Genomic DNA, 25,585 nt, shown 5'->3' with positions numbered 1-25,585 from the left:
GGAGTCCCCTCTGTGAAGATGTTTAATAGGGAAATGGAGGAAAGCTGGTATTGTTTGGCTGTGGGAAGCTAAATGATTTAGCTTAGTGAGGTAGTGGGTGGTAAAGTTCTGTAAACATGTCTTGGGTATTGTTCACTTGTGCCCTGTTAGGGGTAGATTAAGGTGTAGTAGTCTTTGTTTACTGAGTTATTGATTTATGTAGTTAAAAGGAGAGAAGCGTGTGAAAGGGTGACCAGAAAAGAACCGATTCTCTCTACTGTGACGTGTTTGCCCAAAAATGAAATATTTCATTTTAGCTTTTCGGTAGCAGTTCATCCTCCCTGAAGGCAGCATACAATTCTCCCGTTACTGCACCCTCCAAATGTACTCGTTCCCCTCCTTCCTTAACGTTACAAGTCTTCGTCCCATAGAAGAAAGAAAAGAAGAGAGATCCTTTTTCAAATCAAACTTGCTCTCATTTCGAGTTGAGAGATTTATAAATAAACACATCCCATTGCACTAACTCTGGGACAATTTTTGGAGAGTATATATTAAGGAACGATAATAGAAAATTTTCTTGCATGATAACAACAGATAAAACAAAACCAAATGCCAACCAGCCAGCACATAGCAAAGACATGCATGTTCTCATTTCAGTAGCAACCAATTAACTTTATTTGTTAAAAACGATACATGTAAGGACTACTATTTGTTTCAGAAGCAGGCACTGTCATTCCCCGGCCTCTTCAATAATCTTATTCAGATATAAGAGTAAATGGACAAAGAACCGCAAGAACATACATGAATGAAGGCAATTTTATATGGACCTGTTAACCTAACAAAGAAGAGGAAAAAAATAAAAAATACAGCAACAGAACGTAAAAGGTGTATTACATAAGCACATAATAATATTTCTCTAGCTAACAACATTCAAAATACAAAGCATGTACATCAGTAAAAAATTTAAAAAGAAAATCTGTTCACTCTATCAAAACTGTAGTCCTCCACGGATGCAATCCCCAAAAGTGATGGGCACACAATCTTTGATGTGGAGAAAGCGGAGAGAAAGTTTTAGTGTTTTTCAGGAATCAGAAGTCAGGACGGCAAAACTTTTTTACCAATTGTGCAACTGAGAAGTAATGCTTTTTACCACAGGGTGGTATTCTGTGTGCATGAGTCTCTTAGCTTTCTGCGAACCAGGTTGCTCAAGCCAGTCATCATATAAGCTTCTCACGATGGGGTTCTTGAAAGGATCAGCTACCATAACCTGGAGTATGAAAGCATTAACAGCAAAAAACCATAGAATCATGCATAGCCATGCTCAAGCAAATGAAAATTTGTGGATAAAGTTAAATACATAAATTTTAGAAAAATTAAAAGGGTAACACATGCTAGTCGGATGAAATCACCCTATAAAACTCTAAGCAGGATTTTTTATAAGTTCACTTTAATCACCATGGCATCTGAGGCATCACTTGCTCATATGTCTAAGCACTCAAAATAGATTTAAGTTGGAGCTTTTTGAGGGGCAGTGATTCCATTATGGAGGGTATCCACTCAATAAGATTTATCCCTTGCTTATAGATCTTTTACATTCCAAATGTAAAGATCAAGCATCACTAAGGTTCGTTCAGGGGTGAAAATAGTATAAAATTGGCACCTGAGCTATCATGGGTAAGCAAAGTTAATTACTCAATAATGCTCGAATACAAATTCTGGATGGGTAATGATTCAATAGCAGAGTCTAACAACACCACAAAATTATTTGAAATTACTTCAAGAACTCCAAATAAACACTCACATTTTCCATATAAACAGCTTCTAATAATTGAAGCAACTCCTTTGGAGATTGCCCAGGCTTTGGCTTGATTTGACCTCCACCATTCAAGCAACCTATTCGATCAAACCCAAAATACAAAATTTGCCACAAAAAATCAAGTAAATTTCACATAATCAAATTCAAATTCCAAATTTTGATTAAGAAAAACAGACAAAATTATTAGGCAGAATTAAGCACACATTGTGTTCACAAGTCAGATACTGTTGAGTACATAAAATAAGGAAAAGGGGGAAAAAAACCTGCAGGGCATGCCATGATCTCCAGGAAATGGTAATCACATTTTCCACTTTTAATTCTCCTAACAACATTTTGCAGGTTCCGGAAGCCATAACACAAAGAAAATTTCAGAACAGTTTTCCCCTCGACCTACATTAAAAGATGGTGTGATATCGTATTATATTACAATGAACAGATGCAGATGCATAATATGCTCCATGAAAGTATGAATCTATGCAGTAGAGGAAGTGCACTAGGGCACATAAAGATGCACAAGTAACAAGGGCTAATCGCAATAGATAGTCTACAACATTTGGAGCTATTTACAAGACTGAACCCTGTGAAAAACATAATATATGATTCTGAGTAAGAGCGTTAGGAACTGTGAAGAACTCAAAATGCAATTAGGTTCATATCAGTGAAAAACTCGAACCAGTGGGCTCTCCAAATTCTGAAGCCCATCTCCGGAACCACAAGCTTAGTTTCTAACAATAACCTTGCCATATGCCTACAAACTATATGAAGTAAATTAGATAGGACTGAACATACTTCCAAAGTGACTTCTTGGAAATCTGTGTTTCTAATAGTTCTGAACTCAAGAGGTCCTTCAATTTCTCTTCCAAAGAGTGTTTTAGCAGCATATCGAAAAATTGTTTCAGCATAACCTCCAGAGCTTCCATTGACCCCATAAAGATGCCCTTCTTCATTAACATTTGTCACCCTGCATGAAGATCACAGAAACTATATGTTAAACAACTCACTCTATAACAAAAGGGAAACTTAGAGGGACACTGGTTCTTACATTCTGTCAAGCGAGGACTCCTCTAAGGCTTTAAAATCCACTGCTTTTAACTGCAAAAATTGACCACCATACATTAACATACATGGATAGCTATTGTTTAAAAGAATACACAATAACAATGAAAGTCCAAAAAGAATCTCACCTGTATCAATTCTAAAACCTCCCCCGAGGTTAACACAGAGTCTACCTCTGCAATTCTAAGACCATTTTCATGTGTTTCACCTTGAGATTCCACTTGAAATACAAAGTCCTCCCTGGCAGCCTCAAGCTTTTTATCATAACAGGGCATTACAGTTACGTGGTAAACCTCGTCTGGCCTGATAAGTAAATTAGTAAGCAATGTAAATTAGTAAGCAATCAAATCATAATCAAGAACTGACTATCCAACACATCTAGTTTGAACCGAAAAATTTAGCACCATTACCAGAAGTTCCAAAAGAAGAAGACTCAGAAAATGACAGTAATTCTATCCTTTATACTAATAGAAAATTTAAAATTTTAATACTACAATTCAAATATAAATACAAAGGAGCAACGGGGCTATGAAAATTATTTTGCAACTTTCTTTTGGTTGAGATGGGGAGGAAAAGGAGGAAATAGATATCGTCTATGCGGAAGGGGGTTGGAATACCCAACACCCGCCCACCCCTCCCCGCGCGCATGCGGATATGATGATATCTAGATCTACCTCAGCTTGTAGTTATTTCATCACACTTGAAACAAGGCAAAGAGGACATAACTGCTGATTTTTTAATTCCTAATTTAAATTCTTAAATTTCATCACCACTCTAAATTATTCCTACTGATATGATAGCCTAAAAACAGTACAAATTAAGCTTACACTGAAACATAGAAAGAAAAAAAATTATTCTTATAATCAAAGAACTCCAAAAGAAGATATGCTTCAAGTCACAATTATGATCAGAATATAGGAATCAGACTTATTGGACTGCATATATTACCTAACACCCAATTCTTGACATATATGATGCTTAACAATAGATCCAATTGTCTGCTGGGGGCTCTTCACTGAAGAAACATAAGGCAGAATATAGGATCCAAGTTGTTTCTCAGCATAGCATATCCAACCTGCAATTACAGGAAGATGTTGACACCACATTACACATTATAACACAACTAGATAAGTTCTAAGTCACCATCCAGACTAAACCGTTAATGCAACCACATATCTGTGTCTTGTCCATGAGGTGGGTTCCTCTTTTTTTTTTGGGTGGGGGTTGGTTCAAGGTTGAAGCAATTACATATCCGTGTCTGTCTGGATAGGATTGGTTTCTTTTGTTATCTTGGTGGGCAAGTGAGGGTGAACTATAATAGCATTTGGAGCAATTATATATACCTGGACATGCTGAGGAGATCATGGGTAGAGATGATTGAAATCTTTCATTATCCGTCAATTGGCTTTGTTTGTACCTCATGATGAATTCATTACAAGATTCAATAAGAGTTAAGTCTCTACTGCAACTTGTATCAAAGACTGCCTTTACTCCCAAGGACTTAAAAAATGTTGTCAGTTTCTTGAAAACCTGAAAATTGGAACACGAACTTCAACTGTTAGAAGTGACTGTCTGCACACACTTACATAGTGAATGGAAATAAGTTTAATGAGCAGTTGGAGACTTTTCTTAGCGGCTAGCCAATGCAAACTTAGGTCATAGATTGAATTTACGACTAAACTTGAATACAACAAAGAAAAAGGCAATTACCCGCTTTGTAAATTAATTTTTTCCTCATGCATGGGTGAATAACAGGAAAGTAGAAAAAAGATAATATATAATTTGCAATGTTTCAGTTTCACCTGTAGTGGAGAGATGCCAAAATGAACTGCAAGGGATGCTCTTGACTGGGGAGAGAGCGAAACAATGACAGCCTTCCCTTTATTAACATTAGCAAGAAACTCATCCAAACTTTGCTTCTCCAGCATAACCGTCTCAGCTGATGTTACGCACCCACTGCAGGGTCAATGAAATCATTAATTTTTAGCCTTAGGTATGGCAGGAAATGAAGCGGACTTGTCAAAACCAAACAAATCTACAGCCTTAGAGACAACATGTTCGACTTGAAGGTCACCACAGAGCATGTTGTGGCACATAGAAGAACAAACTATCGCCATCCAAAACATTTTATCCTGAATATCTAAGCAAGAGTCTTCACTTTAATAACTATTTGGCAATCGGCCCGCTTACAGTAAGGAACATGTATATGCTCATCAAACCCACAACACACAATTATATCGACAATTAAATTCAATACAGATGTTATAAACCACACTTGCCTCCACTTAAGGGACTGCAGGGTTTAATACAATATAAATCAATAACAAGGACACCTGCCAGGAAACAGCAAGGCAAACCCACAAAATCCCCCATGTGAAACAACAGCTGCAACAAGCCACTTAGGCGAGCCATGACTACACAATGGCATAGGTGAATCCACGAAGAACGCTTAATAAATGATTCTTGAACTAATTGAATCGAAACATACAAACAAGCCTATAAGCAACCAAATCATTGCAAGTCATCTGGGTAAGGCCTTGGTAAACATCAATTCACTCATTACAAGCTCCCAACTCCTTATTTGTTCCCAAATTCGCCTTTTCTTTATTAGATTGTCGCATAAAGCTTATTCAGAGCTACAACAGATGCCATAACAAAAACCAAATAAGTAAGAGAGAGAAAGAGAGAATTACCTGCATGCTAAGCAGTCCTTGAGTGAAATTTTAACTGGGTCTGTTTGCAATTGCTTGTTAGAAGTTGAAACCTTCACCAAAAATTAAAAATGCATAATCAAACCCAATGAACAGAAACTTCACAAATCCCTTGGTTACTTTAGCAAAACCTTAACCACTGAAATTATGCCTCTAAACACTAATAGCTATTCAACCAAATGAAGCCCCCCCCCCCCCAAAAAAAAAAGCAAAATTTGAATAGACAGCGAAAAATTGATGAAATTGTGGCGAATACCTCAGCTTTATCGGGTTTGGTTGGGTTAGTTTTGAGCCCCTTGAGAGACACTATGCACGCCTGTGATGGCGCTATGAAATCGCTCAGATCTCCGATCCGAAGCGTCGCCGAGAATTTTTCCGACATCTCCCCCTCTCCCTATCTCTCTGGTCGCCAAAATTGTTTCTTCCAAAAGAATCCCTTGAAAATTACCACAGAAACCGCAATCTATAACCACGACTTTAATCGAAAATCGAAGATATTTTCAGTAATCGATTCTGTTTAGGGTTTACTTTTCTTTTTTATTTGAGTTGGGAAGCTTTAAAGGTTCGGTTCAGTCAGCCTAGAGGCGGTGAATTTACCAGAAATGAGGGAGTGGGATGGTGGGGAGTACTCGTATGTGAACCAGAAGCAAACTAAGTTTTCCCTATGGCCAATGAGATGTGAGGCTTTTGTTGAAAAGAAAATTCAAAAGGGGGTCATATTACGCTGGTTGGTGGTCCTTCTTGTGTGTGATAGTGCGTTGTTGCATTTGTCAGCCGAAAAGGCACGTGTCGACCACGGTCCACCACTCACGCTTACTTGATGTGAATGTGAATCACAAATAATATCTTTTTCTGTGAACGTGGATGCGAATGTCATCAACATTCAACTAAGTGAACTAAAATTGGATTGAGGGGTGTAAAATGTAAATATCTTTTTTTAAGGCTGCTCATTTAATCAAGATTTTGACAATAAAATCAAAATAGAGTGATGGTTTAAATAATTTCATAGATTTTCGTCTACTTTAACAAAAATTAGTAATGAAATGTCTGAATTAAAATTTTTTAAAACGTTGAAGAGGTACATTGCAAATTTTTAAACATTCAAGTTCGAATTGAAAAACTCTTGAAACTTTAGGAAGTAAAGTGAATGTAACCATTTTTTTCTAATAGCTTTAGCTACTTCAAGTAGTATCAGAGCAAGCGTTATCTTGATTAGATAGCCTAACTTTAACAGAAACATTCCAACTCCGATTACAGAACCCAAGCCTCCATTTATTGTCATATTCAAAGGGCTGTCACAAGGCTAACTTTTTAATCATCGTCATACATAGATGAAAGAACACCTACAAATCACAAAACCCATGTGCGCAAGAGCCAAAGCAAAGAGGTGGGTCAATTAGTTACAACTGAGTGTCTTCAAGGCCTACCAGCTTGCGCTGCTCTTGCCCTGCTTGTTCCCACCATACAGGCGGAAGAGACTGAAAGCAGACATGCAAGACAGGACCACCATGCTAAGGCTAACTAATACTGCACTCGCTATTCCCTCTCCAACTTGGTTACAGAACTTCCCATACATATTGCATATCTTCATCCACTGCACTTCTTGCTGCCCCAACTTTGCAAACACTGCTGATTGTGCTGCAGCAGCCACTGCAGCCACGGTCAAGTATGCCATTACCTGCCCAAACAACTCAACATCAGATCAAATGACATGAATGGAAAGAAAATGCTTACTCCAATTTCAAATGAACACGAATCTTATACACTTCACGAGACATTTATCACGGTATAGAACATATATATTATATACCCGGCTGGCAGCTCATTCTGCAGTCATGATTGCCAGCCAAAGTACAGTACTCAAATTAATACATTTATGATATCATATTCTCTGATTTATGATGACAGCAGAAGAGAAGATCCACAGCTTCTTATCCCCTAGCTAGTCAGGTCCGTCAGAGTCAGAATAACAAACTTGTATGTTCATCAATGGAGCTCACAATTCATATACCAAGGCTCCATTTATTTCACATTTCAAATGTTATGCTGAAAGGGTCTGTTCAGGTGTGTCCAGACCATCACATATGGCCTTATTGTGCTGATGATTGACATAAGCACACCTCCCTCAAGACTCTAAGAATTAATGTATAGCCGGTTATGATAGTGACAAACAGAGACACTTGCTGGCACATGGTCCGAGAGAGAAGGCAAACTATGCTTATACTATTTGCAAAATGGCACCCATGCAACTGGTGTTGACAAGTGTTTCGATCTATTAATGATCTCGCAATACTAGAAGGCTGTACCATTGTTGTAAAGAAAGAAAAAACATGGAGCCCCATCTACCTAGTATATATACATTCAATTTTATTTCGATATTCATTTCTCAAATTCCATAAAAAGATATTAGTTACTTTTTGAGATAAATAGTTAAATGTAATTTTGTTTGATTGAGATTCATCAACATTAGTCACAGCTACCACAATGATAAAAGCACAGATGTAGCATGCAATTTAACATAAACAGAGTTTTTCAGTTTTTCCTCTGTTCTTATAGAAATGCATCCCAGTTTAGAGAAAACTTTGTCCATATGAGAAAAGGAAAGAGATGTAATCTTAGATGACCTTATCAACACAACCAAAGGCCACTGACGGTTCAAATCCTATACCAATATGCTGCTATTTGTCAATATGGATCATGGGTGTACACAGAGCCTATTTTATAACATGAAGCATATTAATAATGTCTAAGGTAGTAAGGTACAAATCATATTGTGGGCGGTGGCCATAGGCTTTTCATGCATGCCATGTGAAAAAAGGGAAGATATAAAGTGAACATTTTTATTTTGGTGAAAATAAAAGGGTCATAAAAGAAAATATAGAATGCAATGAACCTGATCACCAGAGAAGATGGCCCAGGCTAAGGGCTTGCTAAAAAGCAAATTTCCTCTAACCATGCTCACAACACAGCGCAGCACCTGCACCAAAGAGTAGGCAGCAGCTATCCCATTGGCTATCACCAAAAACCTGCATAATAATTCAAATTGGTCACAGAATCAAGGAATAATTAGGCCTTTAAACCTCAGAATGAGAGTGAAAGAGAGAGGGTTGTTTCATGTTTGAGATCTTACACAAGAGCTTTCATGTCTGTAAATCGAGCTTTCTTCTGAATTGTGAAGATCTCTTTGACCTGGGTATCAGTCCCCACAAGAACAGCTGCAAGAACTCCTAAAGCACAAATCACAGACCTCAAAACAAGTTCTGCCACTCGCACGCTCCTATCCGCTAGCTTCACATTTGTGTTATGATACACTGGGACATTCCCGGGAGGGCCGGGACTAACACCAACACCCACATAACTCATCCTTCCCCAAGATCCACACTCAAAACAGAAGAAGAAGAAGATACTAGTAGAGAGTACAGAGCAAGAGGAAAGTAAGTCAAGTCTCACACCCAACAACAAACTTCCACTACTTAAATACACCGACTGACACAAGGACAGAGACACAACTTTTTCCTGTTTCTTTTTAACTCCTTTGTATTTGCTATGCCTGCCAAGTGGTCAATGCTCGAGGGGCACCGCTTCCAAATACATAGAAGTAACTAGTAAGCATTGAATGTGTGTGTGTGGGGGGGGGGGGGGGGGGGGGGGGGGGGGGGGGGTTTGCATAGCTTTCACGCGTCTTGTTTTGTATTTAGGGGACTCCATTTTTTTTTTCTTTTTTCTTTTTTACTTTTAGGAACTACTAGGTTTATTTGTTTATTTCAATTTCTGGGAAGAGGCAATGGTTTCTTTTCTTCTCCCAAGAAAGAGTCAGATAAGGTGAAGAGGGCCATTAATCCTCTCCTCTCTCATTGAATGAAGGTGTGCTGGAATTTTATGATGCCCATTTCTTTTGTGGATTAGAACAAGGGCATTGGGCGGCTTCAGTCCCCAGCTTCAAATTGTTTTCTAATTTGTTTTAAATATTTCTTTTATTGGGATATAAATTAATGATTAAATTAACAATTTTTAAAACTAAGGTAATGTTACAGTAATTCTTTATATTTATATAAACATTGTAGCATTTTTTTTTCCCTTTTTCTATTAATTTAGATAATTAATTAAAGTGTGTATTGAACAATTTTTTTTAAGATAATATTGTTCTTAGTGCGATATAGGAATGATTAAAGTGGTTCATTTTGATTTTTAGTGTTGATTTGGTCAATATGGTGGGCCATTTGGGTGGTAGGTTATGTGATCATGTTCACACGTTACCATGATGAAGTGCAGCCATTAACCCTCTTTGCAAGTCCCCATTCAAGCAGCTGAGCACACCTAACCTCAGGATTAGGGTCGCCGTAATTTGTATTTATGTGTTGAGTTTGTGAGTTATGTCAAAATATGGATATAAAATTATATAGCTTAATCTTAAATATAACCATTTAATTAAACAAGTCACAATCTTTTAACATTTGTCCATTAATTTTGTGTTAAGTTCGTTTTGGGTTCACGTAGCAAGTTGTGTAAAAAATTGTCAATCATAAATGTCGCGTGTTATATTCAAATCATGTTAATGCATGTGTATAATATTATATAAATTAACTTTAACTCAACCTATTTAATTAAACGGGTTAAATCATTTAACCATATATAACTCGTTAATTTCTTATTGAATTGGTGCCATATTCGCAATTTCATACCAAAAAAAAAAAAAAAAATTTTGCTAACTCTAATTGTAAGTGGAAGCTGCACTGGCTTGCATGCTATTGGTACTAATGTCATAATGTGGGTGATAAGATATGATTATATCCCATCTTTGTTTTTTTCCTACTGTTCTTGTTTTGTTTTGTTTTTCGCTTTGAATTCAACAATAGGGGTCTTGGGACGTGTGGTTTTGGTTGATAGAGATGGCAAAGGAGATTGGTAGCCGTAATGGAAAAAATTTATTGAGTTTCAGGGGTTTGAGGAGTCACTGTCACTCCCCGCCGGCCCTTGTTTCGGGCGAATCTCTGTATGTGAGCAATACGATAGCATTGCGTCTCTCATCTTTATATCACCATATATATGCATGCCTATCTATGAATGTGAAAGTGATCATACTTCCAATCTTCCTTTATTGCATATGATATGGACCAGCACATTTTAACTAATTATGAGATGGATATTTGTTTTTTTATCTTCCAAATACGTTTTCCTTCAAGCAATCGAGCCGGTTTGAAAGAATTTCTTCAAGTGCGAAAGTTGTTCAATTTGTTGCCAAAGAAAGAGAGGAGAATAAATACTTTAGGAAACAAAAGTTACTGGAAACAAAGAAAAGTTACTGTAAACAAAAGCATTCCCTTCAAAGATTCTATGAGAAAGAGAGAGAGAGAGAATTTAACAGCAATTACTAGATGAACTCGTTCAAGGAAGATACCCAAACTTGCATGTATTATGGCATTTGCCATTACATAGCATAAAACCGATCTGTATACTATGACATTACTGCAGATATTCGATGGTTTCATTCAAGGAATATGCTCAAACTTGCATGAATTATGACCTGCCACCAAAGATAGAGGAGATTATGAGATCATGATCTTTTCCATTAATGGATCTGTTCTATGGATCTGTGTTAACTTGATTGAAAAGCAAGATTACATTCATTTTGAGGTCACTAAGATCTATTTCAGAAATTCTGAGAAAAATTGTTGGTCATCTGCCATCATTCAATAGGCTCGAAGAATGATATTGAACATGAATAGGATATATATAGTTCTTTTTCTTTCCTCGTTTAGCGTTGTGGGTCCAATTAAGAAGCTAATTAATTAAATAGCAACAAAAGAGAAATCCAATTAATAATATAAGTTGAAATGATTTATGCAGGATCTTTTAGGCATCTTACTTGGGTCAAGATCAGTGACGATTGCAGCTGAGTTAAAATAGCAAGTAGCTCCTTTGCTCTTGAACTTCTGATAATAGTTGTTGAAGGCATAAGAGGCATGGTCCCTTATTGTATTTGGCAAGTAGCAAGGCTTGTTTACTTGTATTTGACTGCAATCCGCACCTCCTTTTCCACAAGCCCAGTCCAGCGCTTTCTGCAGTTCATCATCTGGGGTCTGCTCATCAGCTATGCACCACCCGTCGAATTGCCCATCTAACATTATCAAACAAGTTAGAATTTAATGATTTAAAGTGGAGTGCTTTGAAAATGGAGTGGTTTGAAATAAAGATTTGTGCATGTGCATGCATTGGTATCCTTAAAAAGATTTGTTTCCAAAATTAAACAGGGCTAATGATGATTATACCAGATATTTGCAGAGCAAGTGTCAAAACGAGCAGAGCTAGAAGATTTCTTGGCAAAGCAGATGACATTGTTCTCCAGAAGCTGCTGCAGCCTGCAGGTGGTTCAATCTATATCTGGGAACTGGACATTCACATCAGATCCAATAGTTAGTCCAATATATTATGAAGTAACTTTGAGACTATCAAAGAAATTCTCAGCTTTCAAGAAAGTTGAGATTCTATTCTCTATGCCTTCCTTCAATGTCACGTAAGCAAATTTAGACCAGCTTTCTTTAACATGCCAACTTACCCTCTTTAATTCACTGTTAGAGAGAGAAAAAAGGACCAAATGGTTCACCAGTGAATGATCATATAATCCATTTAGCTTGCTCTAATCTCACAATGTAAATTTTGCTGAATATATATGTAATGATTACCAAATATTTATCCGACCGTTTATCAGTTGTTGCTGACTGGATCCTGACGTGTTGATATTAATTAGTTATTCTGTTCTTAAGTTGGTAAATTAGTGATTCGTATTGTATTCTAGACTCTTGGTTCTAGAGTATATATGTAATAGATTGAGAATGAGGATCCAAATTTAGAAATTGGACTCAAGCTGATGCACCCAATCTAGAGACAATCAGGCCTAAACCCACAAGCCTTTGGGCTAGATTATAGAGGTATAGAAGTGGAACGGTTATAACCATCCAATAACCGCTAATTGCTTATTACCGTTAACCACATAACTGCTTTTGTAAACGGTTATAAAAAATCACCAACCATAACCACTTATACACTCCTAAGTTAGATGGATTGGTCCATTAGTCATTCTAGGACTAAAGATATGCACATTTTAGGAGATCATTGCCTCGCTACGTCACCATAACTGTCCTATATATTTTTAACAAGGAATTAGGTAACAGTTGCAGCCCACTAGAGGCAAGAATGCATTTTTGTTACCCGCGTAGGCCTATACTCAATACACTCAATAAGAAGATGATACGTGGTAAGAGATCTCATTAGATGACATAGGTCGAGCACCATACATTACTAAAAACATGTTCAACGAGAAGGTGACACCTAGAAACTCTATTATTATGATTTTCTCCTTCCATACTTTCTCTTTAAGAAATTTTTACTAACTTAAGCATGGGTAGCATCCCAGGTGGAAATGCTTGCGAGAGGGACAATAGTAGGAAGCACGGAAACTTGTCGGGATTGTCGGTGGGAATGCTACCCATGCTCAAGTTAGTATGAATTGTCGACCGGCCGGTCGGGTGTGTGATCAACTACATATGCATGTAATATATTCATGTGGAATTTTATTACAGTTAATTGGTCTTCGTATGAAAGTTCAAAAGATGTCATACACATCTATGATCAGCATGAAAGCATCCGGATGACCCATTTGCCAAGGAAACTGAAAGGGAAAAAGCATTAGTGCATCTTGCTTTTGTTTTTTCCTTTTTTTTCTTTGGAGAAATAAATAAGTTTTCTTTTATTTTCTGTATAAATTAACAAGTCATATATAATCAGAATTAAATGCTCTATTAGATATAACATAGATTGAATTAAAAAAACAAATATTGATGTAATAGATTGATTTAAAAGATAATAGCTGAGAAATTAAACGTTTGTCGATATATTTTTTTTTTTCCTTCTGAATTCCGACGTGATTTGCAAGTTCGTTGGGACCAGGGGCAGTGAGGTGATATCCATGTCCACAGGAGGCCCAATGGCCCATGACCGTAGCCAGCTCCGTGTGGCTTGTCAGTGACTCAATTGTCAAACAAGGACAACCAACTTCAAGTTAAACGACATATTGTCGTTTTGACTGGAGACTCTACGACAAAGAGTAGTATAAAATGGTGTACTTGGTCCTAAACTACATCGTTAGAGACTTCAATCAATTAATCTGTGGTCGTTTTGACCAGGGTTACCTATTTTAATCAAAATAAAAGCTGCTAATTAATCAGCAAACAAAAATCAGACCGCTAATCAGCAGTACTGGAAATATAACAAACTACTAAACAAAAGGGTTCCTTAAAATTTTAATTGGAGTATATATAATTATATATATGTGTAATTAGGGACATAACTAAGGGTTGTGTTTGGGATTACAATTTCGCAAGAATAATCGGCGTTTTTTAAAGATATCACAAAACGTAAGGCATTTGGCATTGCGGTTTAAAAATCACTTAATTTAAAATAGGAAAAAAATATGTGATTTCAATAAGTAAGCTAGAGGGTGTTAATTTGAAAAAGTACGAATTTAAACCAAAATCATGAATTCGCATAACAAATATTTAATAAAAAAATTCTTTTTACCATGTTTTACCAAACGTTTTTGAGATTTTAAAAAGTAGTGATTTTAAAAATACTATTTTTAAAATCGCATTTATTAAAACCACAATTCCAAACGGACCTTAAATCCTTTATTAATTTTTCAGGTTAAAACGGTTTGAATCTAAAAACTTGAGTCATAAGTTTAGATTCAACAAACCCTTCCATTTTGTTTTGTTTGAATCTAAAAAACTTGAGTCATAAGTTAGAAAAAATAAAAATAAATAAAAAAATAAAGTATGTTATAATGGATTTTTGGCTTTAAAATGTAGCATTCCCGAAAATATAATTAAGTATTTGGTAAAATATATAGCGATTTGGCTTTTAAAATTACAGTTTAACCTTTAAAATTATAAATTTTTAAAAGCACACTTTCAAACGATATATTTTTCGTGATTTTGTTTTAAATAACACTTTCAACCTATGAAATTGTCGGACTCTAGCCATGTGTTCTTATTATTCATTGACATGAGAACTAATTAACCATTCACGTGTAAGCTCGAATTCACCTTCAATAAGTAAGGTTAGATACATGAAGTATTTAATTAAAATGAAAAATAAATTATGAAGACAAGGCTCAAAGCCTAGAATTCACGACCTCAACTCTAATACAAGGTTAATTAATTAAACTTATAAAATAAATAAGAGATTGTTGATTTAATTATTTCATTAATATTGTAACATTCACGCGTACATATGTATAGACTCCAGAAATTTTATTCATCTATTTTACTGATCAGCACCACCAAAATATTTCAACAGATCGAGCTACAATATTTATGCCGGCTCGACGGACGTTTATACACTGAAAACCTTCGACGGCTTCATGAAAAAACACGATTAAGGCAAGCACATGTCTTATGGTACTAATAATATGGCAACTCATCCAATATTACATTACCGGAAAGAGCTAGATCGAGTATATATGTGGATGTGGTCGTTTACAGATGAAGAGAAGTATCAACTTTAGAGTGATCAGAATCAGAGTCGTTGAATTCATTTACAGAGGATCTATGATCATCTGTGTGGCGCCATGAATTCACGAGGAGTGGGGTGTCGCGGACAGGGTAATCTGCACGTCTGCTCTGAGATGGAGGCGAAATAGAGAGAGAAGCTTGGGGAGGTGATCTTGGTGGGATGATGAGCTCAGAGTGGAAAAATAACTTCGATTGCTGGTCAGAAGGCATGGGTGGAGGATGGAGATTGAGATGTTTATTTGGTTCGGCGAGCATTCTCATGAGCTCTCTTTCCTCTCTCATTTCTTTCACTCTCTGCAGCTGCCTGAACCTCTCTTGAAGGAGAGCAATGGAGGAATGGATGACAGTGGAATCCTGGTCTTCTCCACCCATTTGAGAAAGTAGCTTGTTAAGGAGTTTTGAATGGCTTTGCGCATATATATAGGCAATCGGGTATTGTAAAGATCGTTGCTTTGAATTAAATTTAAGCGAGTTTAGTTGTTGGAATATGAATTTTAAAATGATTTGGAAAAAGGAATGAGAATCGGCAGCTAGGGTGCAAAGTCCAAAGAGAAGAGGCTGTGTGGCCAAATCTAAGGAGGTTGTTTGTAGTGTACGAGAGGAGAGAGGCAACAGCATTGCTAAAGAAGAAAAGGGTTTGGAGAAAAGTCCAAGAGAATGTTGAAACTAGCTCATGGAAGGGTGTGTTTGGAGGAATATTGAGTTGGATGATATCCAGTGTCAGCTTGCCCCAAAAAGGGGTCTTAAATTAGCTTTGGAGGTGATGGAGCTAGCCTTTTTTGGTGGCCTTTAGGTGCATGGATATCAAATCCTAAAAGTAATATTTCTCTTTCAAATCCTCTGTCTAATAAATTTTTCTCCTTTGTTAAAGCAGAATAGGTGGGGGGTAGTCCGAGAGGAAAAGGACAAGGGTAAGAAGAGAGAAATATATATAAATCTTGGGAAGTCATCATGCTTTGATTGAACAATAATGTATGACAAAGACAAACATACCAACATTCTCTCTCTCTGTCTCTCTCACTATAGTTTTTGTCTTGGAGTTTTTGGCTGGGAATGGCATGCAGAGATGAAAGCTGCAGATGCTACTGTAGCCGGATTGGATGCTTCTTCATTTTGCGCAGCACAAACGCTCCCCCCCCCCCCCCCCCCCAACTCTATTATTTTCTTCGAACTTTGAAGTTTGAAAGACGGTTTGAGAAGACATATTTCCATTGATAGATAAAGAGGGCGTGCAATTAAAAATCTCCATTTTATCCATTTGCATTGGTTATAGAAATGCACAGTTTGAGTGGCATGGCCTATCCAATATGCTTTATCATTTATATCAGTATACATATGTAAGCATAAGCAGGCAAGTAAGTTGTAACATATGCATTGATTTAGTCCTAAGTTACTGTTAGGTTTTTTGTCGGCAAATTTGGCGTAAAAACTACCTTTGTTGTAAGTCTAGGTTGAGTTGTCAAGTTGGTTCTTAAATTGGAGTCCAAATCTGGCTGTTGAAGATCAAATACTGCCGGTTAAAAGGAATTCAAATGCGGTTTCAGTGCATCTCAATAACTAAGTTTTCGAGGGTAGTGGGGATCGAAGGTCGGTTGAATAGAGGACTTTAAAGGATTAAAGATCAAGCTTCTAAGAGGATCTGTCGCAAGGGCGATTGAACAAGGTTCGAACGAGACTGAATAACTGATCTTAATTTAAATTTCCTATACTTGATAAATTTCTTATGGTTTTGCTACCCTCATAATGGTTTTACTTTTGAAAAAAATTTCAAAATATTTTCACCTCATTTAATCCCTTTACCGCTTTATTTAATTTTGGTTAAATTGTATTTGGTTGGACTATTTTTCAAGTTCAATAATAATCATTATTATTATTATTATTATTATTATTATTTAACATATCCACACAAGAGAAGGGGAGAAGGGATTCAAACTAATAACTTCTGCTTCATGAGACGTGATTTACAGCCGATTAAACTATTATTTAAAAATAATAATAATCATCATTATTTAACAACCTAAGAGAAGCGCCAGCTATATTTGCACTACCGTTTTACATGTATTTTATGGGGACAAGCACAGGCCACAAATTCAAGCAGAGTTGCTAAATTTGGTTGAAAGCTGCAACCGATATATTTAAGAAGGCAACAACCAAATGAGGGTTGGGCGGCTATTTCATCATGAGATGCGATTGCCCATGTGGTGCCTCATGCCTGGTAAGTGATTATAGCAAGCGCCTAGCGCCTTGTCTGCGTCTGGATGTATGGGTCCCTTTGGCGCGGCCAAGATGGCTCTTTTTCTTTTCTTTTTTTCCTTTTCTGATTTTTTTATTAAAAGGGAGAAAGGGTTAGAAGGGGATTTCACTCACTCTTAATCCGGATGAAAGAAAAAATGAGCATTTTAATTAAAATGCTTTCAAACACCAAGTAAGAAACAATTTAAAGTTAGTACGTATTCCGTAGAGAGAGTTAAAACTAGAAAGATCTTCTGACTTCTTTTGTGAATGTATAACAAGAAGTTACAAATTTAGTATCCCGTTGAATGGATACCCAGAAGCTGAAATTTGTACAGCAAGATTCATGTTAATTAAGGGGATTGCAATGACCCATAAGTTAGTAAAGATCTTGAAAAAAAAAAAAACACTCCCATTCCTTGAGAGGAAGGAGTGAGGAGTCTAGTGTTTACCTTTCCTTTTGAACCATGTTCTCTTTGGTCGAAGGTTATGCCTTCCTTGTATGGTACTATCACGTGTCGCCCTTCGACTAAGTTGCGTGTGTTTGGGTCATGGGGAGTAAATCACTGGCTCTAACAATGGATATTTTCAATTTATTGCCGGTCGGGCGGCATTAAATACCAATTGCCATGTGATGGAACAGAGTGGCGCTTCTATTTCTTTTCCATCCCGAGTTGTCTAGAATATCCTTCAAAATGCACTAAATGGAAGAAATGGAGGGATTTTGAAATGGAGAGGGTCCTTTTCCCTAGAAATCCGATAACATATCATAGTTTGGCTGCTTTTAAGGTGGAAGGAAAGACTAGGTGCCCCAAAGCCTATTATAATCATTCTGAAGAAAAATATGGTTGATCAACGCATGGTGAGTTCAAATTGTGTTGTGACATAGATATAAAAATATATATGTCGTTATTATTTAACATATTTAATTAAATAAATTAAACTCCTCAATCTTAATTAATTTATTTCATATTAAATTCGTGTAAAAATTTTTAAGCCTACTGCAGAATGAGACGGGTACTAGGCAATTACATTGATAAATGAAACAAGCCCAGTCCATCATGAAGCCAAATTCAGCCCATGAGGCACGAAGCTATTACAAAAGCCGAACTCAGCAGCCCAAATCTTTCAAGTCGCTTGCACAATCTACCACTCGTAGTCTCACACACACGCGAGGCGAGGCGTACGAACGTTAAGTCGTTAAGTCTTTGTCTTCCTCAATCGAAGTCAACGCTGCTGTTGAAACCTTCAACTTATACGCAGTGGCCAGTGTGCCAATCAAGTGCTCAGGTAAATGTCATTTGTATTCTCTCTGTTTCTCTTTGATTCTGAGTTGTTCTTTCTTCTTCTATGCTTTCCATTTCACAAACTTTCTGTTTTTCTCTCTCTTTAATTCAAAGAATATGAACGAATATGGCTGCCTCTAGTATGGTTCAAACCCTTCGTCTGCAAGCTGTTAATTGAATTTTATTTTGTGATTCTTTGTATTTGAACTTGGTCTATTTTCTTCGTTATCTGAATTTTGTTCGCCAGATTTACAAATCTCTGTATATGGTGCTTAGAACGGGAGTTAAATTAAATTTGCACACACTGTAATTCCTGGCTTGAGAATAGGAAAACAAAAACAAACAGAACGTTAACGCTAGCAAATTTAGAGAAAAAAACTTTATCCATATATACATATGCACAACTACAACATATATATAACTACTGGCAGCTCGAGAGTGGTGTTAAAATAAAATATAAATTAGTATAAACCTAGAATGATTAGAGTGGTGTCAAGTAGTTTTCATTAGTGGCAGCTCGAGAGTTGCAGAGTCTGAGGGAGCAGAGGGTGTCATGCTAGTGGTTCCCCCCATATTTGGGCAAAATGGCCCAGTAAACCAACCCCTGATGCAACCTGCAGCCCACTTTGAACCCCAATCGTTAGCACATGCTAACATCCCAATTAGAAGACAAACGGACCACTGCAACCAATTCAATTTTGGACCATCGACAAGGATATGTGCAATCTCAATAAAACACACCTGCAGCACCAGAATACCAACCACCGCCACCCAAAAAAATGGGTTACGATGAATGCCTCTGAAGACATTCTTCTTCTCCAGCTCCCTTGAATTGAGTAGGTTAAACACTTGGCAAAGAAGGAAACTATTGAAGATAATGGTTTTACTAACTTTGTTGCTGATGCCCAGGATAGCATGCCCTCCGAATTGGAAGGTCACTAAGATGGCAACCTGATATAGAGCTTGACTGACTAGGTTTCTCCACATAGCCCTGGTGATCAGTGGTCCACTTTGCCTCATGAGTGGCGGCTTGTTCTCCTCCATCAACGGCTCACTCAGTAATGCAAGGCCACCCAGAAGGGTCACGATGAAATTAGCCCAAAGCAATTGGATTGCCGAAATTGGAGAATATCCTAAGGCCATGGTTGTGATGGAAGTTATCAACAGCCCTGCAATGTTCATGGTAAGCTCAAGCTGGATATACTTCTGAATGTTGTCATAAGTACATCTTCCGCACCCTTCAATGGTGACCAAGAAACTGAAATCGTCGCCGTCCCTGATGATGATGTCAGAACATTCTCTGGCCATTTCACAGCTGCAACCACTCTCTATCACAATCCCCACATCAGCTTCTTTTAGCGCTGGAATGTCAGTTATTTTGCCTCCAACAACTGCTACTTTGTGGCCTTTTTTCTTCAAACACTGCACTAGAAGGAGCCTGTCTGGAGGGGAGGAGCTTCCCATCGCCATGATTTTATCTACTTCATTCATCCTCTCCTTGGCGCTGTATTTTCGGAAGTTTTCGACTTCAAGCACCAATCTGTTTGAGCTGGGAAGCAGTCCACACTCGAGAGCTTTGGCTTCCAACACAGAGACATTAGCTTCTGAAACAAAAATGACACCAACTCCAGCATTTGTCCACCCCTGTATTGCTTTTCTTGTCTCCTCTGTCCAGCACATTTCAAATGCCAGCGAGTGAATGCAAATAGTTGTGACTGAACTCATGGTGAGACAAGCCCAAGGTTGTTGAGCAGAGGCCTTCTCAGACAGCATCTTTCTGTTCCAATAAGTGATGGCGAGCGCAATTACCAATGGGATTCCTTCCGTTACTCCAACCAGCAACATAGTAAGTGAAGTTGTTAAGGTACTACTGGTCTTCCCTTTTGGTTTGATGACAATTCTCTTGATAGCATCTATTATCTCTCTGCTTGCAGTTGGTTTTCCCCTGACATCTGTGTGGTTAGAGCCAGCATCTTCCTTTCCAAGCTCGAAACGGAGGAACGACACCACAAGGATGAGGATAGAGATTGAAAGCCCAACGATCGTTGAGCCAACGCTCACCCTGTCAAGTTTAGCTGGTAATGGGGCCTTGTTGAGGGCTTGATCAGTAACCCGGTTCATCAACTGGCCCCATGTCGTGTCCATTCCCACAGATGTAACCAGCATGCGACCGGTTCCACCAACCACCTCTGCGCCATAGAAGAGAAACGGGTTCATGTCGTCGATGGTTGACTCTACACCATCATAATTTAGTTTTAGAAGCTGATCACCAGATATGAACAAACCATCAGCAGGGATCAGAGTTTCCCTCTCCAGGCATACTATGTCACCCACCAAAACATCTCCGATGGATACTTTGTGTGGGCATCCCCCTCTGAAGACATCAACAGATTCCAATGGCTCCTGCTTTGTCTTCTGTGAATGTTGGACACAAAAGTCACGTAGCGAAGGAGCAAGTACAAGTATGATGAGGGCAACAATTAAGACTACTCCTTCCTCCCAGCCACTCCTCCAGCCTTCCTCCTTGATCCCGAAGGCAAGTGACAGCACTGCGGACACGAAGAGGAGGAGAATAATGGAACTATTGCAAGATGTTACGAGAATTTGAAGGAAGCCTTGCTTAGGAGCCTGTGTTGTGGAGAGTGTGGTGGCTAGGCGTCGAGAGCGTACATCTTGCTCGTCACCACAGATTCCGTTCTCTAAATCAGTATTCAGAGCCTTTGCGATCACTTGAATGCCTCCAAAATTGTGTAAGGAATCTCGGTCCTTCTCCTTTACCATTCTCGCTATGTTTTCCTGTTGGAGTTTTGCATTAGTTGCACCATCCAATATTGTAGGAGTTACAATATCTATTGAAACTTCATTTGATGCGGACGAGATTTCCTGATCACTTCCGTTGCTTTGTAGATCCTGTAATTAAAATATCAGTTAGAAGATACATGGTGATAGAAGTAACCAAAATTGCATATAATGAGGCACTATAGAAATCCAGGAGAGACAAGCTAAGACAGAAAACTTACTGCTTCTCCCGTGATATCGGTGCTGATGATACTGTAAAATGAAGTAGATGATGAAATTGATCTCTCAAGACCGAGAGAATCCTTCTGAGCAGCTCTATCTTCTCTCAACTTGCGATTTTGCTCTCTAAGAATCAGATAAATCCTGCTCCAACGGGTTCTTGGATTACTGTTACCACTGGCTGCTATTAGCAAAACCGTTTGCTGGGACTCCAGATCTCCATCATGTTCAGAGCTCTCGGTTGACATATCTCCAATCAAATGTAGTAGAAGACTTAATTGTGTGAATTTCTCAAGGGAAGAAATTACCAAAAGTAGTAGAAGACAATAATCTTAGAAATGAAATGAATATGAATATGTGAGGATCAGATAGTTTGCAAGTGTATGTTTTAGGAATGTGCGCCCGCTGGCGGGGGTATTTATAGGCCCACGGGGATTCGGGACCGCGTGGAGGGAAATACATTGAAATTTCGTAATCGTAATGCAACAATTCTAGCCATCTCGCAGGTGTTGGAACAAGCGTTGGCTCGATCGGTCAAAAGACTCCAAAATAACGATCTCATCTACTGATTATTCTTTCAATGTTTCTGACGTCATATTTTCAATTTTTGTTAAACTAATAAAGAACCAAAAATAAAAAATAAAAAAATTGAAACTATTTCTCACTTCTCGAATCTATAATTAATTGCACTAGATGCACATAGAAAAAAGATACTTACAAAATAATTAGGAGCATTTAATTAAATTGACCTTGTATAAGTTAATAGGATTCAGCTTATATGCTGTTATTAAAATAACAGCATATATTAAAACGGTCAAAATTGAATCTTAAAGTTGACTTATTTATGTCTCCAAATGATAGCTTAATTGACTGTGAACCACGCCTAATGAAGCGGAGGTCACTAGTTCGAATCTCTCTCCCCCTTCCTTTGTGTGGACATGTCAAAAAAAAATTTAAAAAAAAAGTTGACTTATTTTTAAAAGCTTTTAATAAGAGAGAGAAAATTAAGAGAGATTTTGAGAAATTCAATCTTGACCATTGATTAAACTACAACATACAGACGCAGTTAAGAATTTAGCTTTAGGGAGCGAACTATATATATATATATATATATATATATAAAAGACCTTATGCTATTTTTTAAACAAATTTAAAGATTAAAAAATCTTTCTAATAATTTGAATTTTTTTTTTTTTTAGGAAAGGGGCAGGAGGTAGGGGTGTACAAGTAGAGTGGTTTGTTTTAGGGGTGTACATGTAACCAAGCTGTAGGGTTTTTTACTTATTGTTTTGGATTTGTAATTGTTTTGAATTATCTGATGACATTTTGAGATATGAGATAAAACAAAAATAAATAATGGCATTAATATATTAGTAGTTTGAATTAACAAGAAATATGAACATTGTTTCTTCTTTGAATTAACAAATTTGAAGTTTTGTATTAAAAAAGAAAAAAAATGATGAAATTATTTATGAAAACCGGTTTATAACTATCTTCAATAACCAAATAACCGGTTTAGGTTGGTTGCAGTTGCAGTTTTTTAAAATGGAATAATAGCCTAAACTGGTTGCAGTTACGGTTATAAGAAAATAACTGCTACCGGGTTGTACACCCCTAGCCGGAGGGGGCATATATAACCTTTGTCTTTGTTGGCATATGCTGAGTTGTTAGATACTGAATTAATAGCATTGTACTATCTTGTAACTTGTTTTCGGAATATTATCTTTAAGCATATGGTTTGTGTTATTTTTCAATTCAGTTTGAAGAACATTATTTCAAATTTTTTTTGCTGTTTTCTTTGAGGTGGTTAGGGTTTGTATTTTTTCTTAATTAGTTTATGTTTATGGTTTATACGCAGAACAATTCTAATTTGGTTTGACATCATAAATTTAATAAACTAAATTAAAAAAAAAAAAAAAAAAAAAAAAAAAAAAAAAAAAAACATTCTTCCAACCTAATTGAAGAGAACTTTATTCTTGTTATAATTGCGTACGTGCACATTTTGTTTGCTAATCATTTTTGACTTTTTGGCATCTCTGCGGCTTCTGCCCTTTGAATTCTTTGTGGTTGCGGCTTCAGATGGACAACCCTGTCTTTCCAGGACTTTCCCTCGAAGCTTCAAGCTCTCGTATGAGTTTTCTATTCGTCATGGATGAAGTCCTTGAAATAAGAGTGTTTTTTTCTTTTCCTCTTTCTTTTGGTCAAAGTTATTGGAGCAGTTTTCCGTTTTCGGGCTGAATCACTAATAATAGTATTATTGATAAAGAAAAATAATACAGGTATTTAAAAAAAAATAAAAAAAATAGGCCCTAATTATAATACAAAAAGAAGTGCAGTATCTTTCCCATTAAGAGACTCTAGAACTCTCACACCAGAATATTAACTGTTAGAGCATCACCAGTAGCTTAGCTAAAAGATTAATATTAGTTATATTTAACTATTATTACTCTTTTTTTAGCTCCAACAAAATAGCTTGGAGCTATTCACTGTAGCACACTAGATAAATAAAATATTGTTTATTTTTTTTTTGTTCATTATTTCTTTATTTCACCCATTTTCTCCCAACATCTTTTATTTCTTCTGAACATCTCTTCACATCTGCGACGTCTCTCTCTAAAACACAAAATTTCTTCATACAAAATTTATATCTCTCTCGCTCACAAAATTTTTTCACACGGTTGGATGAAAAAATTGAATGCAGAAAAAATTTATTTCATGGAAACCCATAGATGGAAAAAAATCAATTGCAGTTGGATGAAAAAATTTAATCCAAAAAAAAAATTATTGCATAGAAACACACAGATGAAAACAAATCAATTGCAATTGGATGAAAAAAATTTATTTATGCTATTAATTTTAAGAATTAGTTCCTGCATGTGAGATGAATGTTCCTCATATGTGTTTATTTTTGTTTTTATGAATGATTTTTATATATGTGTTTGTTTTTTCCTTTAATTAAGTGTTGTCAATAATATAGTAAAAAAAGAATGAGAAATAATATTTTAAAGCAAGTAGAGAATGAAATAGAAAATCTATTAGAGAGTACAGTGAAAAAATAATAGTTAAAATAAAGAATTATACTTTTTCACTAGGTAAAATACCTAATGCTATTGGAGATGCTCTTAGAGAGGTCTAAGAACACAAATCTTATTCAACCAAGAAAAAAAAAAAACAAACACACACCCAAATCTAAGCTCCTAGCCCAAGCCTAAGGAGGTAAAATCCAAGTGTAACTTATATAAATTTGGACACAGTGGAGGGTGTAAAAACAAAAGTTAACCAATATTAACCGAAAGGAATTTGGAATCCATTAGAAAATAACTGAAATTCATTGGAAAAAGAAAAATACATTTTTAAGAAGGTTTTATATTGAAATCGCATGTGTCTCATATTATGTCGTATGATGGAATGGTGTCGTGATATAGGTATAAAATTATATATGTGAGTTATAATCCGACCTATTTAATTAGATGAATTAAACTTCTCAATCTTAAATCAGTTAATTTTATATTAAATTCGTGAAAAAAATTATCAGCCTATTGCAGAATGAGATGGGTACCATGATTACTCGGTAATATTACATTGATAAGTGAAACGAGCCCAGTCCATCATGAAGCCAAATTCAGCCCATGAGGCACGAAGCTATTACAAAAGCCGGACTCAGCCGCCCAAATCTTTCAAGTCGCTTGCACGATCTACCACTTTGTCTCATACACACGCGAGGCGAGGCGTACGGACGTTAAGTCGTTAAGTCTTTGTCTTCCTCAACAGAAGTCAACGCTGCTGTTGAAGCCGTTAGACTTATACCCAGTAGCAAGTGTGCCAATCAAGTGCTCAAGTAAATGTCATTTGTATTCTCTCTGTTTCTCTTTGATTCTGAGTTGCTCTTTCTTCTTCTATGCTTTCCATTTCACAAAC

General features: G+C 36.8%; 5 protein-coding genes across 5 annotated transcripts; all 5 read right to left on the bottom strand.

The window, feature by feature from the left end:
* Positions 1–1,051: 1,051 nt before the first annotated feature.
* On the bottom strand, positions 1,052–6,144 carry NAR1 (ferredoxin hydrogenase). The gene is made up of 11 exons (XM_059584068.2): positions 5,819–6,144; positions 5,545–5,615; positions 4,654–4,807; positions 4,195–4,381; positions 3,800–3,926; positions 2,980–3,154; positions 2,838–2,887; positions 2,585–2,756; positions 2,059–2,185; positions 1,781–1,872; positions 1,052–1,246 (listed from the first exon to the last, which is right to left on the bottom strand). Exons 1-11 carry the CDS (start codon positions 5,942–5,944, stop codon positions 1,094–1,096), a joined length of 1,434 nt encoding a protein of 477 aa, XP_059440051.2. The 5' UTR covers positions 5,945–6,144; the 3' UTR covers positions 1,052–1,093.
* A 674-nt stretch (positions 6,145–6,818) lies between these two features.
* Positions 6,819–9,029, bottom strand: LOC132170958 (CASP-like protein 2B1). Its single transcript, XM_059582120.2, has 3 exons — positions 8,693–9,029; positions 8,456–8,588; positions 6,819–7,240 (listed from the first exon to the last, which is right to left on the bottom strand). Exons 1-3 carry the CDS (start codon positions 8,923–8,925, stop codon positions 6,986–6,988), a joined length of 621 nt encoding a protein of 206 aa, XP_059438103.1. The 5' UTR covers positions 8,926–9,029; the 3' UTR covers positions 6,819–6,985.
* Positions 9,030–10,865: 1,836 nt separating this feature from the next.
* On the bottom strand, positions 10,866–11,955 carry LOC132172723 (glucan endo-1,3-beta-glucosidase 4-like). The gene is made up of 3 exons (XM_059584280.2): positions 11,832–11,955; positions 11,429–11,680; positions 10,866–11,086 (listed from the first exon to the last, which is right to left on the bottom strand). Exons 1-3 carry the CDS (start codon positions 11,896–11,898, stop codon positions 11,052–11,054), a joined length of 354 nt encoding a protein of 117 aa, XP_059440263.2. The 5' UTR covers positions 11,899–11,955; the 3' UTR covers positions 10,866–11,051.
* Positions 11,956–15,095: 3,140 nt separating this feature from the next.
* Positions 15,096–15,503, bottom strand: LOC132170183 (uncharacterized). Its single transcript, XM_059581075.2, has one exon. It carries the CDS (start codon positions 15,501–15,503, stop codon positions 15,096–15,098), a length of 408 nt encoding a protein of 135 aa, XP_059437058.2.
* Positions 15,504–18,665: 3,162 nt separating this feature from the next.
* LOC132171072 (putative calcium-transporting ATPase 13, plasma membrane-type) lies at positions 18,666–22,197 on the bottom strand. Its single transcript, XM_059582288.2, has 2 exons — positions 21,670–22,197; positions 18,666–21,559 (listed from the first exon to the last, which is right to left on the bottom strand). The coding sequence occupies exons 1-2, from the start codon at positions 21,913–21,915 to the stop codon at positions 19,142–19,144; spliced, it is 2,664 nt and encodes an 887-aa protein (XP_059438271.2). The 5' UTR covers positions 21,916–22,197; the 3' UTR covers positions 18,666–19,141.
* Between the last annotated feature and the right edge of the window lie 3,388 nt (positions 22,198–25,585).

The sequence above is a fragment of the Corylus avellana genome, chromosome 1, assembly GCF_965113065.1.
Source record: "Corylus avellana chromosome 1, dhCorAvel1.hap1.2, whole genome shotgun sequence".
Lineage (NCBI taxonomy): Eukaryota > Viridiplantae > Streptophyta > Magnoliopsida > Fagales > Betulaceae > Corylus > Corylus avellana.
Note: the sequence above shows the minus strand (reverse complement) of the source record. Positions and strands in the feature narration are given on the sequence as shown.

Excerpts from the sequence above, each read along its gene's own strand:
- NAR1 (XM_059584068.2), bottom strand. The coding sequence starts at position 5,944 with ATGTCGGAAAAATTCTCGGCGACGCTTCGGATCGGAGATCTGAGCGAT. Across the intron at positions 4,382-4,653 it reads TTGGCATCTCTCCACTACAG|GTTTTCAAGAAACTGACAAC; the intron begins GTGAAACTGAAA and ends TCCAATTTTCAG. Across the intron at positions 1,247-1,780 it reads AAGCTGTTTATATGGAAAAT|GTTATGGTAGCTGATCCTTT; the intron begins GTGAGTGTTTAT and ends TTCATACTCCAG.
- LOC132172723 (XM_059584280.2), bottom strand. The coding sequence starts at position 11,898 with ATGTCATCTGCTTTGCCAAGAAATCTTCTAGCTCTGCTCGTTTTGACA. Across the intron at positions 11,681-11,831 it reads ACTTGCTCTGCAAATATCTG|ATGGGCAATTCGACGGGTGG; the intron begins GTATAATCATCA and ends TGATAATGTTAG. Across the intron at positions 11,087-11,428 it reads CGTCACTGATCTTGACCCAA|GTCATAATTCATGCAAGTTT; the intron begins GTAAGATGCCTA and ends CTTTGGTGGCAG.
- LOC132170183 (XM_059581075.2), bottom strand. The coding sequence starts at position 15,503 with ATGGGTGGAGAAGACCAGGATTCCACTGTCATCCATTCCTCCATTGCT.
- LOC132171072 (XM_059582288.2), bottom strand. The coding sequence starts at position 21,915 with ATGTCAACCGAGAGCTCTGAACATGATGGAGATCTGGAGTCCCAGCAA. Across the intron at positions 21,560-21,669 it reads CCGATATCACGGGAGAAGCA|GATCTACAAAGCAACGGAAG; the intron begins GTAAGTTTTCTG and ends TTTTAATTACAG.
- LOC132170958 (XM_059582120.2), bottom strand. The coding sequence starts at position 8,925 with ATGAGTTATGTGGGTGTTGGTGTTAGTCCCGGCCCTCCCGGGAATGTC. Across the intron at positions 8,589-8,692 it reads ACAGACATGAAAGCTCTTGT|GTTTTTGGTGATAGCCAATG; the intron begins GTAAGATCTCAA and ends ATTATTATGCAG. Across the intron at positions 7,241-8,455 it reads CCATCTTCTCTGGTGATCAG|GTAATGGCATACTTGACCGT; the intron begins GTTCATTGCATT and ends TTGTTTGGGCAG.